The sequence below is a fragment of the Pogona vitticeps genome, chromosome 4 (assembly GCF_051106095.1).
Source record: "Pogona vitticeps strain Pit_001003342236 chromosome 4, PviZW2.1, whole genome shotgun sequence".
In the NCBI taxonomy this organism is placed as follows: Eukaryota; Metazoa; Chordata; class Lepidosauria; order Squamata; family Agamidae; genus Pogona; species Pogona vitticeps.
In genome coordinates, this window is record NC_135786.1 from 180,713,637 (window position 1) to 180,727,092 (window position 13,456).

The 13,456-nt window shown below is 43.4% G+C and overlaps 1 protein-coding gene and 1 long non-coding RNA gene across 8 annotated transcripts in view; one reads left to right on the forward strand and one right to left on the reverse strand.

Moving 5' to 3' along the window:
* The first annotated feature begins 1,165 nt into the window (after positions 1 to 1,165).
* Positions 1,166 to 9,752, forward strand: LOC140706902 (uncharacterized). Its single transcript, XR_012086823.2, has 2 exons — positions 1,166 to 1,203; positions 9,471 to 9,752. It is a non-coding gene; the product is annotated as an uncharacterized LOC140706902 (long non-coding RNA).
* The window catches only part of ANKRD12 (ankyrin repeat domain 12), a 98,119-nt gene continuing 87,937 nt past the window's right edge, over positions 3,275 to 13,456 (reverse strand). For all 7 annotated transcript variants that reach the window (XM_020793518.3, XM_020793522.3, XM_072998806.2 and 4 more), the window contains 3 exons: positions 13,040 to 13,183; positions 8,495 to 8,590; positions 3,275 to 4,710 (listed from right to left, as the gene is read on the reverse strand). In XM_020793518.3, coding sequence (XP_020649177.3) covers positions 4,525 to 4,710; positions 8,495 to 8,590; positions 13,040 to 13,183 — 426 coding nt within the window. In that variant the 3' untranslated portion in view covers positions 3,275 to 4,524. The remainder of the gene's footprint in view (positions 4,711 to 8,494; positions 8,591 to 13,039; positions 13,184 to 13,456) is intronic.

The following is a 13,456-nucleotide window of genomic DNA, read 5'->3' on the forward strand; positions in this document are numbered from 1 at the left end:
GAACTGGTTGAGGATCCTGGGATAAGGACAGAGTCTTTCCCCTCCTGCCCATTGGAATTGGCAGAGTTGTCATTTGGTTGTATTTTTCCTCTAGGAACAGAAGGAGTTGCTGAAAGCTGATGCAGGCCTGGTGGTTAAGTAGGAGGTCCAGATAAGGAGGAGGTAGCAAGATCTCAGATGAGGAGGGATGGAGAGCTATGGCCTTGGCAGAAGCTGGGGGGGGGGAATCCCCGGTGGTGACACTGGTCTCGTGGAAGGCAGAGAGCAGTGTAGCAGTGTGGAGATCTACCGTATTTTTTGTGCATAAGACGCTACTTTTTCCTAAAAACATTAGACTACAAAATTGAGGGGCGTCTTATACAAGGAAGTAAGATGAAGAGAGAACAAAATTGCCTGTACCTTGCCTCTGTAAACAAGTTTCCTTCAATCAGGAGGTTTAGCTTTGTACAGCTAACTGGACTTCCTACTCCTAGTTGTGGAGACAGTTAAAGACTGTCGTTCATCCTTGGACAATGGAAGCAAAGATTGCTCTTTGAGTGGACTCCAAGGAGATGGTGCTCTCAGTGAGGCAGCAACACTCTGCATGGAGGGGCTCAAGCATTCACCCTCTGAGACCAACACCGTATACTGGGCATCAGTAACGGGAGCAGAGATAGATTGTTGGACCAATAACTGCAGATCCAAAACTGCTGTGACCACGATGGAGTCTAAAGACTGCCACTTGTTCTTCTTCGCCACGTCGATATCGGGGGCTGCTGTATGTTTATGGATGCCATGCTCTGATTTCTTTGTCAATTTTATGGCTGTTTTGAAGAAGTGATGGACTCTACATCCAGGGGTGTCCCTGAAGGAGCTGTTTGATCCATCTGGGTGGTCAAAAGTATCCTGGGAAGGATTGTTCCCAAAGGAAGTATCAAAGCCAAGCCTGACAATTCGTAAGTGTAAGGGCAATAAAACGCCTACAAATTTTGCAAGATTGAACCAAATGGGCATCTCCTAGGAACAATAAGTAGGTATCATGTCTGTTGGACTGGGGAATTATCTTGCCCCATGTGGTAGACATTTTCATTAAGGCAGAGGCCATAAATCATTAAGAAAGAAGCACAGCAGAGCTATGCGGGCAGTACATAGTAAACCCTCTCTAAACTAAGTCTCTCTCTTTTTAGGTAAAGAGGGAAGGAAAGAAGATTTATCAGTAAGAAGGTAAGAGAAGTGCTGTTGCAGTGACGAACAAAAAAGAACTGAGGAAAGCAGGGCCGCGTTTGCATGGTACAGTGGTGCCTCGCTTTACGATTGCCCCGCATTATGACGGATCCGCTTTACGACGATCTTTTTGCGATCACAATTGCGATCGCAAAACGATGATCTAAATGGGGGAATTTCACTTTGCGAAGATCAGTTCCCTGCTTCGGGAACCGATTCTTCGCAAAACAATGTTTTTAGAACAGCTGATCAGCGGTTTCAGAATGGCCACCGGGTAATTAAAATGGCTCCCCGCTGTGTTTAGGGACGGATTCCTTGCTATACAGGCAGCAAAAATGGCTGCCATATGGTGGATCTTCACTGGAGAGTGAGTTTTTATCCCATTGGAACGCATTGAACGGGTTTTAATGCGTTTCAATGGGATTTTTTATTTTGCTTTACGATGTTTTTGCTTAACGGCGATTTTCCTGGAACGGATTATCGTCGTTAAGCGAGGCACCACTGTATATGCTGAGGCACTTTTGTTTTTGAGATTCTGGAACTTTCCAAAGCAGTGTTGTGCAGGCAACACTGCTTTGGAAAAAAAAATCCAAAAATAAACATTGGAGCCAGTCCCACTCTGGGACTGCAAAAAAAAATCACCAAAAAACAAAACACAGAAACATACCCCCCCAGCCCAAACCTGCCCTCCAAAACCCACCCAGAACAACTTTTTAAAAAGGAAAAAGGAGTACCTTACCTGTCCGAAGCCTCCGAAGCCCGTTCGGGCTTCCCCGCTCCTACAACCACTGCTGCTGGGGGCCTCCCCGGCTTTCCCCCGCTGCGATCGCCACTGCCAGAGGCTTCATGTCGAACTTCAAGATCTCCAGGCAGGAGGAGGAAATCACCCAGAGCCTCTCAAACTCTGCCTGGTCTTCTTTGCTCACCGTCTTGTCTCTCAGAGCCATGCTGAACTTGTTGCGACTCACCACGGCGAACTCCTGGGCTTTCTGCCAAGTCTTCTTCAGCTCCTCGCGCTGAAGCCCCGCACTCTCCCACACACCCCCTTTGAACTTCGCTCAGACATCTCGAGGACGCATGGCCAGTACTACAAATGGCCGGAGCACCTGGATCGCTTGCCCCTTCCTCCCGCTTTCCAAGTCCGGAGTGCGCTCTTGAGCCGAAGGGCAGCCTGAAGTGTCGGGCAGCTGCTGGGTGAGCGAGAAACCTCCTTGGCAGCGGCACTCAAACATCCCCAGAAAGCTCCCCTCCCTTTCTTCTGCGGAAAGGGAATAAAAAGCGCCAGCAATCCCCGCACAGTCACCACCCCAATCTGCAAAGATTTCACCGGGAACGCTGATCTGTCTGTCCCCTTTAAGGGTGCAACAGATGCGCATTCGCCCACCAGCTCGGTCAACATTAAATAGCACACAACTGGAGTCTGCAAAGAAATCCCAGGGAAGGTGGCCCAGCAGGAAATCGGCTGGCTGGGCAACTTTTCCCTCCCTCCGTGCTTGCTTGCTTGTTCTGTTGTGCTCCCGTGCCCAGCACGCTCTGCCTCGCTCTCGGCGGCTCCTGCTTTGACTTGGAAGGAAGGTGAGTGGGGGGCCCAGAGGGCAAGGGCGCCCAGCCAGTGAAAGGGGCGCCTTTTAGGGGTGCTAAAAAGTGGCAGCATCCTGCAGATTTCCTCCTGGCCTTTCCAGAGTTGGTGGGGTTCTGGTTTCCCCCCCGCTTAAAAACACAGGCCTCTGGCAGCGGCGGTCACAGTGGCTGGGAAGCCGGGGAGGCTGAGCCTCCCTTTTCCTAACCATTGGGGCGAAGAAGCAGCCTCTTCGCCACCAATGGTTTGAATTTTCCACCCTTTCCCCCTGCCTTTTTTTCGTAGGTCGAAGCTCCGGCCACAAGTCGAAGCAAAATTTTGCGGCCGGTGCTTTTTGTAAGTCAAAATTTCGTAAGTAGGGACGTTAGTAAGTCGAGGCCCCACTGTATATCCATATCATAGTGTTAGTCAATTTGCTAATACAGAAGTAACACAACATAATCATTTGCTGAAAAACTGCAGGAAGACTGGTCAGAATATACAAATACAATGTTATCATGGAACTTTCAAATATTTATTTTGTCAAACTGTATAAAACTTCAAAGAATTAAAATGTCACTGTCACAAGGATCCAACCAACCAGCTTTTAGCATGACCAATAGAATTTATTAAACATTGTATTTACAGCTATTTACATATTTCAATTGAGAAATATTAAAATAGACAATGTACAATTTAAGAATTATTCACTGAGAGGCATTTGGAAGAGAGAAAACACTGAAAGGCTTGTTTTGAGACCACAATGAAAGAGCAAGTTTATAATCCTTAAGATTTTAAACAAAATACTCTAGCATAGTAAGTCATAGGCATGGTATTACAGCAGCAGGTCAACAGACAAATGGCTCTGGGAAGCCAAGGTGTAATCCATTAAGCACTGCTGCAAACTACACTGGAAAGGGCACTCATGCAAACTCCTCTGAATGAATGGTTGCTATACAGAAGCAGTGCTTGGTGGATTGGCACCACACATGTAATCATTTAGGTACCACACACTAAGGAAAAACTTGAACTGAGCTAGCATGCAATACTGCTCAGTGTCAAATCTCAACAGTTATGGTGATGAACAAGCAGCTAAACCAAACACATGCCTTAGAAAAGAAAACTGACTATACGCTACACATAAGAAACAACAACTTTGGTCCAATAAAACATAAGACAAAACAGTTTTACAATTAAAATATCTATTTTTATACAGAGTTGAACATTAAATACAGTAATATTTACATGTGCACAATATGTATAAAATAAGTTATTTTAAAAAATGAAAACAATATTACATCTTTTCAAAAAAGAAAACTGTACAATTAACCTATAATTATATAAGATGAAAAGACTCTCACTCCCCACATTCCCACAAGCATATAATTTCTTCCACAGGTTTGTTGTTTTGCAGGAGTTTAAGTTTAATAATAAAAATCATTAATGTGAACTTTAAATAGCAAGCACTTCTCAGTGGATTTCTTATAACAGCTGCCAGCGCTGTTAAATCTTTAATGAAAGATTGTTGTACTTAAATAGATCCATTGGGAAGATGCATTTCAGATATGGAATCTAAAATAAATACCATTTAGTAATAAATGGTATGCACATTTACAATATTGAATGAGATTTTGCAAAGCATTTTTGAAGGAATCTATGGTACATTGAGAAAGGCAGTGTTCTGTATTAGTGCTATATTTTAAACAATTATGCTCCTCTCCCACAACTTTAAGCTGCAACAGTCAGTAAAGAGACACTAGCTGTCATATAGGTGTCAATTCAAAGTCATCATTAACATCCACAAGAGGAACATAGAATTCCTGAATTTCATAAATGCTGATAGATTTATAAGTTGCAGGGTCAAGTTCTTGTAGTTTAAGCTGCCATTCCAGTCTCTGAACAGCGTTTAAAGCTGCTGCTTCATGTTGCTGTCTCATCAAGAGACATGTCTGTTTCAAGATAAAGAAATAGATATCCAGTTATTCCCAGAAACCACATTACAGTTTGTACACACAGAGATAGCCAGGTACAAGTGCCATTGCTACAGCCATAAAACCTGACATTGAATTGTAAGTTTTGTGTACCAAATATGCCAGAGTTTTTGCCTGATCCCTTGGGAGAAAAGATGAAGTATAAAAAGAATCTATCATCCCCTCACTAAACTGGGTATCTCCAAGGTTCCTTCTAATTTTCCGGAGTGCTGCATGGGAGCTCTGCCCCTTGCACGTGGGGTTTGGCCGCAACCAGAAGGAAATGGGTGTTAACACTTGCTTGGCTGTGCATGCCTGATACAGCCCTGCGTGCCCATGCAGCTTAGAGGGAACACTGATAAGAACCATGTTGGGCTCCTACTGAGTTGAGACTTTTCTTGGTTTTAAAAAAACAAAACCCAAGTCCATCAGTAATGAAAGTGTATAGTTAAGATCTGCCTGAAGATGTCTGTGAGGCAGAGTCACTAGTAGTCAACCATCAATGTAAGGGAAGACTGTTATGCCCATGGTATAGAAAAAATACTACCACTGCCAGACCTATGATTAAAGCTCCAGAGTATGTGGCAACACTGAAGGGAAGAACCTTGCATTGAAGTAGATGATTCCTGATGGCCAAATGCAAAAACTGGCAGTACTGTGGCTCAATCACAGTAGGAACCTATGCATCTTTCAATTCCACAGTGGTGAGCCAGTCTCTATGGAGAAAGGTCAGTGTTAAAACAATGATCCAAAACTTCTTGGACTTGATTGCACCTCTCCCCAAGATCTAGCGTAAGTCACAGGCCATCCCATCTCTTGGGTATCAGGAACTACTAGGAGGAAAAAAAGTCTTCTGTAACAAAGATATACCTGCTGTACAGCATCCTTTGCCAAAAGAATACAGGTTTGTTATCCCAATACAAAAGTAGATTTGAAGACCATAGGTAGTAGTGAATGAAACTCAATAATATACTCATCTTATGAGAGAGAGAAAATGACTTCTCACTGGTGACAGCGGCAGCTTCTGCTGAGGGATAACCAAGCCAAGTGGACAACCAAGCTTGGTTTACTAGGGAGCTAGTAATGATAAAGTCAGTGGGACTCAGAGTAACAATGGCAAAAAACTCAGAGTAAATCCAACTGAACACAGGCTAGAGCCCACCAGAGGGCCTAATCTGTATTGGTGCTGGCAGCAAAGGAATCCTTTTTCTCTGCTACCATTCATCTGCGAAGACTTGTCCATCAGCACTGTTTCAAGGTCAAGCTACTACTATGTGTTGGCCCACGTAAAGAGAACACAGATTACTATACAGCCTGCTGTGAAGAATTAGGACAATACTTTGCAAACAAGATTGCTTTCATCCATTCTGATTTAGATACTGTAGTCAATATAGATCCTATAAATGTAACTTTGGGGCCTGCTTGCCCTGTGTTAAAGGATTTATTCTAATTTGTACAGCCTGAGAATGTGGACGAGATCCTTGCAGAGTTGAGAGCCACCATATGTGTGTTGGACCCTTACTCTTATTGTCTCTTAAAGCAGTCAAGGGAAGATTGGCTGAATAGCTAAGAGGAGTGGTGATGGCCTCTCTGGATCAAGGGTTAATTCAATCCTGCCTAAAGGATAGAAGGGGGGGAACCCTCTCTGAACCCCACTATATTGGAAAACTATCAGCCAGTCTCCAATGTTTGATTTTTGGACAAGGAGCTGGAGCATATGGTAGCCTCTCAGTTTGAGAGGCTGCTAGATGACCAAATCTATTTTGGTCTGGTTTCACACCTGATTATGGAATTGAGTAAACTCTAGTTGCTAGCAAATACAGTGGTGCCCCGCATAGCAACGATAATCCGTTCTGAAAAAATCGTCACTATGTGGATTGGTCACTATGCGGGGCAAAAAAGCCCATAGGAATGCATTAAAACACGTTTAATGCATTCCTATGGGCAAAAAACTCACAGTTATGCGGAAATCCTCCATGCGGCTGCCATTTTTGCTGCCCGGTAAGCGAAGAAAGGGCACGAAAACACAGTGGATGGCCATTTTCTTTGCCCGGTGGCCATTTTGGAACCACAGATCAGCTGTTAAAAAAACATCGCTATGCGAAAATCGGTAAGCAAAATGCTTACCGATCATCGCAAAGCGATGTTTTACCATTAGAAACATCGCAATGCGATCGCTTTTGCAATCGCAAAAAACACATCGCTATGTGGATTCGTCGTTAAACGAATTGCTCGTTATGCGGGGCACCACTGCAATGAAATACAGTACTGAAACAATCCACTTCATGGGCACCAACTCCCTAGACCTGGGGTCTCCAAACATCTGGCCCGCCTTGCCATTTTATCCAGTCCATTTCCTTCAGCCCATACGTGCACACATGCAGGGGGATGTGCATGCGGGTGGACGGGCATCCATACAGGTGGGCAGGTGTGTGGGTGTGTGTATGCAGGTGGGGTGTGTATGATGAAAATATCCAGCGTGGCCCTCTATGAAAAGTATTTTTGGAAGAGCTCCAATGAAGATATTGCGGTTCCAATGATCTGGTGGCTTGGCACTTGCCTGGCTCCGTTCCTTCTTGGGGGACCGTCCCCAGAGATTTCAGCTTGGGGAGAGCGTCTCGGCCCCGTGGAGTCTCAATTGCGGGGTTCCACAGGGGTCAATTATCTCCCCAATGCTGTTTAACATCTATATGAGGCCGCTGGGTGGGGTCATTAGGGGATGTGGGGCTTCGTGTCATCAATATGCCGATGACACCCAGCTCTACATCTCCTTTTCACCAACTGCAGGTGATACTGTCCTTTCCCTTCAGCGTTGCCTGGGGGCCATACTGTAATGGATGCAGGAGAACGGACTGAGGCTGAATCCAGATAAGACGGAAGTTCTGAGGGTGGGTGCCCCTGTGGTAGGTGGCTTGGGTGGCTCTCTCACATTTGGGGGGACCACCTTGGCTGCGAAGAGTGGGGTCCGCAGCCTCGGCATATATTTGGACCCGACGCTCACCATGGAAACTCAGGTGGCGTCAGTAGTCCACACCGCATTTTTCCATCTTTGGCGGATTGCCCGGCTGCGACCCTATCTTGACATGGGGGCGCTCACTACCTTGGTGCATGCGCTCGTAATCTCAAGATTAGATCACTGTAACGTGCTCTATGTGGGGCTGCCTTTGAGGCTGACACGGAAACTTCAGGTGGTGCAGAATGCGGTGGCCAGGCTCCTTACAGGAGTGAGAAAATATCAACACATCTCTCCAACGCTGGCCGCATTGCATTGGCTGCCCATCTGTTTCCGTGTCAACTTCAAAGTTTTAATGCTTACTTATAAGGCCCTAAACGGTTTAGGACCTCGATATTTGGCGGAATGCCTCCTCCCACCAAGGTCTACCCGGATCACCCGCGTGAGTCAGGAGGTGAGGCTGAGGAGCCTGACGCCGAGAGAGGCCCGGAAGGAGAAGACACAAAACCGGGCCTTCTCGGCGGTGGCTCCTCGCCTCTGGAACAATCTCCCTCTGGCGATTTGCACTGCCCCCACGCTGGGCACCTTTAAAACCCAATTAAAAACATGGCTGTTTATTCAGGCCTTCCCTCCAGCCAACTCTTGATTTTTCTTACTTTTCCTTTTTATTTTTACTGCTGTTCTTGTTTGATTATTATGTATTTGTCTATGTTTTATTATTTGATTTTATATTTGGAAGCCGCCTAGAGTGGTCTGGTGGGCCAGATAGGCGGGGTCTAAATTAAATAAATAAATAAATAAGATACATACCTTCAATTTGTCAAATTTATCGTCCACATCCTGTAACCATGACATAAACTGTCTTGCATTAAATCGATCTCTAACTGATGTTTTACTGTCATCAGTCTGTAACCCAAAAAATATGAGAAATGAAAAGTAATGTTAATTACTTGATAATGCATTGCCATGTTGAACAAACTGTCTTTCTTGGACTTGCATACTTCAAATGCTAGGACTAATGACATCCATTTTATTCAAGAAGAATAACTGAAGACTTTATGTGCATTGAAGGGACGTGGTGGCGCTGCGGGCTAAACCGCAGAAGCCTGTGCTGCAGGGTCAGAAGACCAAGCAGTCGTAAGATCGAATCCACGTAACGGAGTGAGCTCCCGTTGCTTTGTCCCAGCTCCCGCCAACCTAGCGGTTCGAAAGCATGCAAATACAAGTAGATAAATAGGGACCTTTGGTGGGAAGGTAACAGCGTTCCGTGTCTAAGTCGCACTGGCCATGTGACCACGGAAGATTGTCTTCGGACAAAACGCTGGCTCTATGGCTTGGAAACGGGGATGAGCACCGCCCCCTAGAGTCGAACACGACTGGACAAAAATTGTCAAGGGGAACCTTTACCTTTATGTGCATTAAGACTTTACAATACAAACTTGCCACTATGAAATGGTCATCACTCTCTATACTATTCTAATTTTCAATAATTTCAGAATACTAGCAGCAATCATGTTACACTTGAAATATCCATTTAATACATTTGTAGATTTGTAAAATAAATTTAAATGGATTTCCATGGGATATAAGAACTAAAAAGCTAAACACTTGAGAAAAGCTCTGATTAATCAGCAGAAAACATCTTTTACATAATGTTTGAACCTTAATGTTACCCCTAACCACTGACAGAACTATTTTCTTTGAATGTTTTAAATCCTCTTACAAAGCCATCTGTCAGTGATCATTTCTATAAATTTTGTAAATTAATTATGTATTATACTCTTAGAATACTCTTAGAACTGCGGACCTGGATGGGGACCCTATGGATCATTGAGTCCAGCCCCTGTGAAAGAGGCACACTGAGGAATCAAACTCCCAGCATCTGGCTCTGCAACCAGATACCTAGGCCGCTGAGCTCTCCTTTGTTTTGTCTGTCAAGAATCAAGTGACAAATCAGTTTCATTAGGTAACTCTGAATTTTTGTCTCCAAACCGTGCATATTACATGTGTATTTACTTAATTATCAATGTTCTGATATATTAAAAAACAATAAATGATTCCACATTAAGACACCGCTCTAGCAGGGTGCTCAATTTAGCCTGTTTTCTGCATCTTTTCAAGCTCCCTAATATCCTCTTGACACTGGACAACCAGAACTGTACTTACCACAACACAGTTTAAAAATGCAATGAAATTATAGATTCATATAAATGAATTATGATACCAGCAGTTTTAAGAACAAAAGAGTCACACCATAACAGACCAAAGATCTATAGTCCAACATTCTGATCACACAGGGGTAACCATTTGTCCATGGGAAGCCCACAAACGGGACATAGCTGCATAAGCAAGCAGCTTCTTGCTTGCTTCTTTGTAACTGATGCATAGACACATATTACTCTCTAGTAATGGAGGAAATAAATATATTTCCATCAGAATTAGAAGCTAGTGATAGCCTCCTCTTCCACAAATTTGTCCAGTTCTCTTTTAAAGCAATCTAATTTGGTGATCACTGTTACAGTTTAGTTATTTGCTATATTTCCAATCCCTTCCCTAGTCACTTATACAGTGGTGCCTCGCATAGCGAGGTTAATCCGTTCTGGATTAACCTTTGCTATGTGAAAACTTCGTTAAACGGAAAGTAAAAAGCCATTGGAACGCATTAAACGATCGGCTGAAAACTCACCGTTTAGCGAAGTTTCCTGGGTCCGGCAGCCATTTTCGTGCCCTCGGTAAGCGAGAGGAGGGCGCGAAAACACTGCGCGCGGCCATTTTGGGTGTCCGGCGGCCATTCTGGAACCGCCGAACAGCTGATCCGCGGCGTTGCAAAGCGAAGATCGGTAAGCGAAACGCTTACCGATCTTCGCTATGCGAGTTTCGCCCACTGGGGCCGACGCGATGCCTCCACATTAGCGATCCCGGAAAAGGGATCGCTATGCGGATTCGTCGCTATATGAGGCGCTCGTTATGCGAGGCACCACTGTATTGTAGAATGTGTCCCTAGAGGCCTTTTCTTCAATAGAAACTGGTCAGAATAATGCTAGGAATTGTTGGGACTTGGAGTCATATTTCAAGTCTGTGAAGTGACAATATGTTTTTCTATGGACTATGTGTGCCTGAAGCCACTACGTCTGCTTCCTCTACTGAAATATACATTTCCGGGGAGCTTTGAGGTAGGCACAGTAAGCGCTTTGTCCCCATTTAAGCGCTTTCTTCAAGTCTATTTTAAACATCTATAAAGCTCTGACCCCCTTTAGGATGAGCTCATGTGTAGACTCATCTGAAATCTCTCAGAAGTGTAAGTATGTTCTTATCTGAATTTTTATTGAAATTCTCAAGTAATTCCAAATGGCAAATGGTAAGGCAAGAGTTTTTGCAAACGTCATGCCAATTTCTTTTAACCAATCCAAATTCTTTAATGAAACAAACCCAGTTCAATTATTTCTAACAATTTACAATTGCAATCCAAACTCAAGATATACCAACTGGAGTGGGTTTCGAATGGGCAGAATCCTCTTACAGTTGTGTTCAAAATTATTCAACCCCCAATGCTGTAAAGGGGTTTAGGGACTATAGTGTACATTTGGAATTGTATTCAGAATGAAATCCTACAAGGACGTTTTAAAGAACCAAATGCAACTAAAATAACATCAATTGTTTATGTAATACAGTAGTAAATGTTTCTTTTGTGGTTTCTTCATTGCCACAATTATTCAACCCCTTAAAGACTACCACTCTGAAGAAGAGAGGTTCATTCAGGTGTTTTCGATCAGGTATTGAAAACACCTGTGGATGTCACCGAGCACCAATCAAGCATAATAAGCACCAATTAGGCAGCTTTAAAATGACTGTGATACTCAGCTCCTTCTAGACATTTACTGGTGTGGTTACAAACATGGTGAAGTCAAGAGAATGGTCCAGGAAGACAAGAGAAGAGGTGATTTGTCTTCACAGGAAGGGCAATGGCTATAAGAAGATTGCAAAGAAGTTAAACATACCAAGAGACACCATAGGAAGCATCATTCACAAATTCAAGGCAAAGGGCACTGTTGAAATGCTACCTGGTCGTGGAAGAAAGAAGATGCTGACTTCGACTGCTGTGCGCTACCTAAAGCGTAGAGTGGTGAAAAGTCCCCGTGTGACTGCTGAGGAACTGAAAAAAGATTTGTCAGATGTGGGTATAGAAGTTTCAGCTCAGACAATAAGGCTCACACTGCGTAATGAAGGTCTCCATGCCAGAACCCCCAGGTGCACCCCCTTGCTGTCTCCCAAGAATAAGAAGAGTCGACTGCGGTATGCCAAAAGTCATGTGGGCAAACCACAAAAGTTGTGGGATAGTGTTCTGTGGACTGATGAAACAAAATTAGAACTGTTTGGGCCCATGGATCAAAGCTACGTTTGGAGGAGGAAGAACAAGGCATATGACGAAAAGAACACCTTGCCTACTGTGAAGCATGGTGGAGGGTCAATAATGCTTTGGGGCTGTTTTGCTTCTGCAGGTACAGGGAAGCTTCAGCGTGTACAAGGTACCATGAATTCTCTTCAGTACCAGGAGATATTGGATGAAAATGTGATGCAGTCCGTCACACACCTGAGGCTTGGGAGACGTTGGACCTTTCAACAGGACAATGATCCCAAGCATACCTCCAAGTCCACTACAGCATGGTTGCAGAGGAAAGGCTGGAACATTTTGGAGTGGCCATCGCAGTCACCAGACTTAAATCCGATTGAGAACCTCTGGTGGGACTTAAAGAAAGCAGTTGCAGTGCGCAAGCCTAAGAATTTGACTGAACTGGAGGCTTTTGCCCATGAAGAATGGGCGAAGATACCCGTAGATCGCTGCAAGACACTTGTGTCAAGCTATGCTTCACGTTTAAAAGCTGTTATAACTGTAAAAGGATGTTGTACTAAGTATTAAGATTGAATGTCACTTGGGGGTTGAATAAAAACTAATAATGATGTGAGCACAGAAAAGACATTTGTGGTTATTTCATTATAAACTTAAGGTTATATTTCTCTGACCTACAAGTGCCTCTTTCATGTAAATGTAAGCAAGATGACTGAATGATCAAAATCAATGTCAAAATGGCCAAAACATTCAATTTCAGTGGGGGTTGAATAATTTTGAACACAACTGTATGTCAGCACGACTGCCTTTAAGCTGTCTGATCTTGGGGGGGGGGGTATCCTACTGGTAACTAGAAAGTTGTTGATTTGATGTAAGTAGATAATATTGTCAAACTAGCAACTACTCCAGCATGTTTAAAGTTATGAAATGATTTCAAGAAGGAGATTAAAACAGTAATATAAGTTAGTTACCACAGTATTTGATAAACAGCTTCTTTTTTTTTTTACCTGAGCATCCATAGGCACATTATATACTTCAGCGTCCAGTAGTACTGTGCATGCACTGAATGGTAAAGTCTGATTAGCTAAAGTTCTTGCAGCTCGGTAATGGACACGCAATACTTCTTGCTCGTTAGAAACAATGAGCTTTTCCTAATTAAAGATTAAAAATTAAAATGCAGACTTAAAACATATAAATTGAAATAACAAACTAACAATCTTTGAAGTACAGATGTACACCTCCTAAATTTAAAGAAGTAGCTTTCCTATAGCACTATAAACTGGCAATAACTTCTTACAATTACAGATTCCATAAAAAATGTTAAGAAATTTTGAGACCCAATATAGAACAGGAGAACAATTTCTTGGATTTTAAATATATTTTTAATAGATGTTACGTATTATTGTGATTAATATGTTTTTATA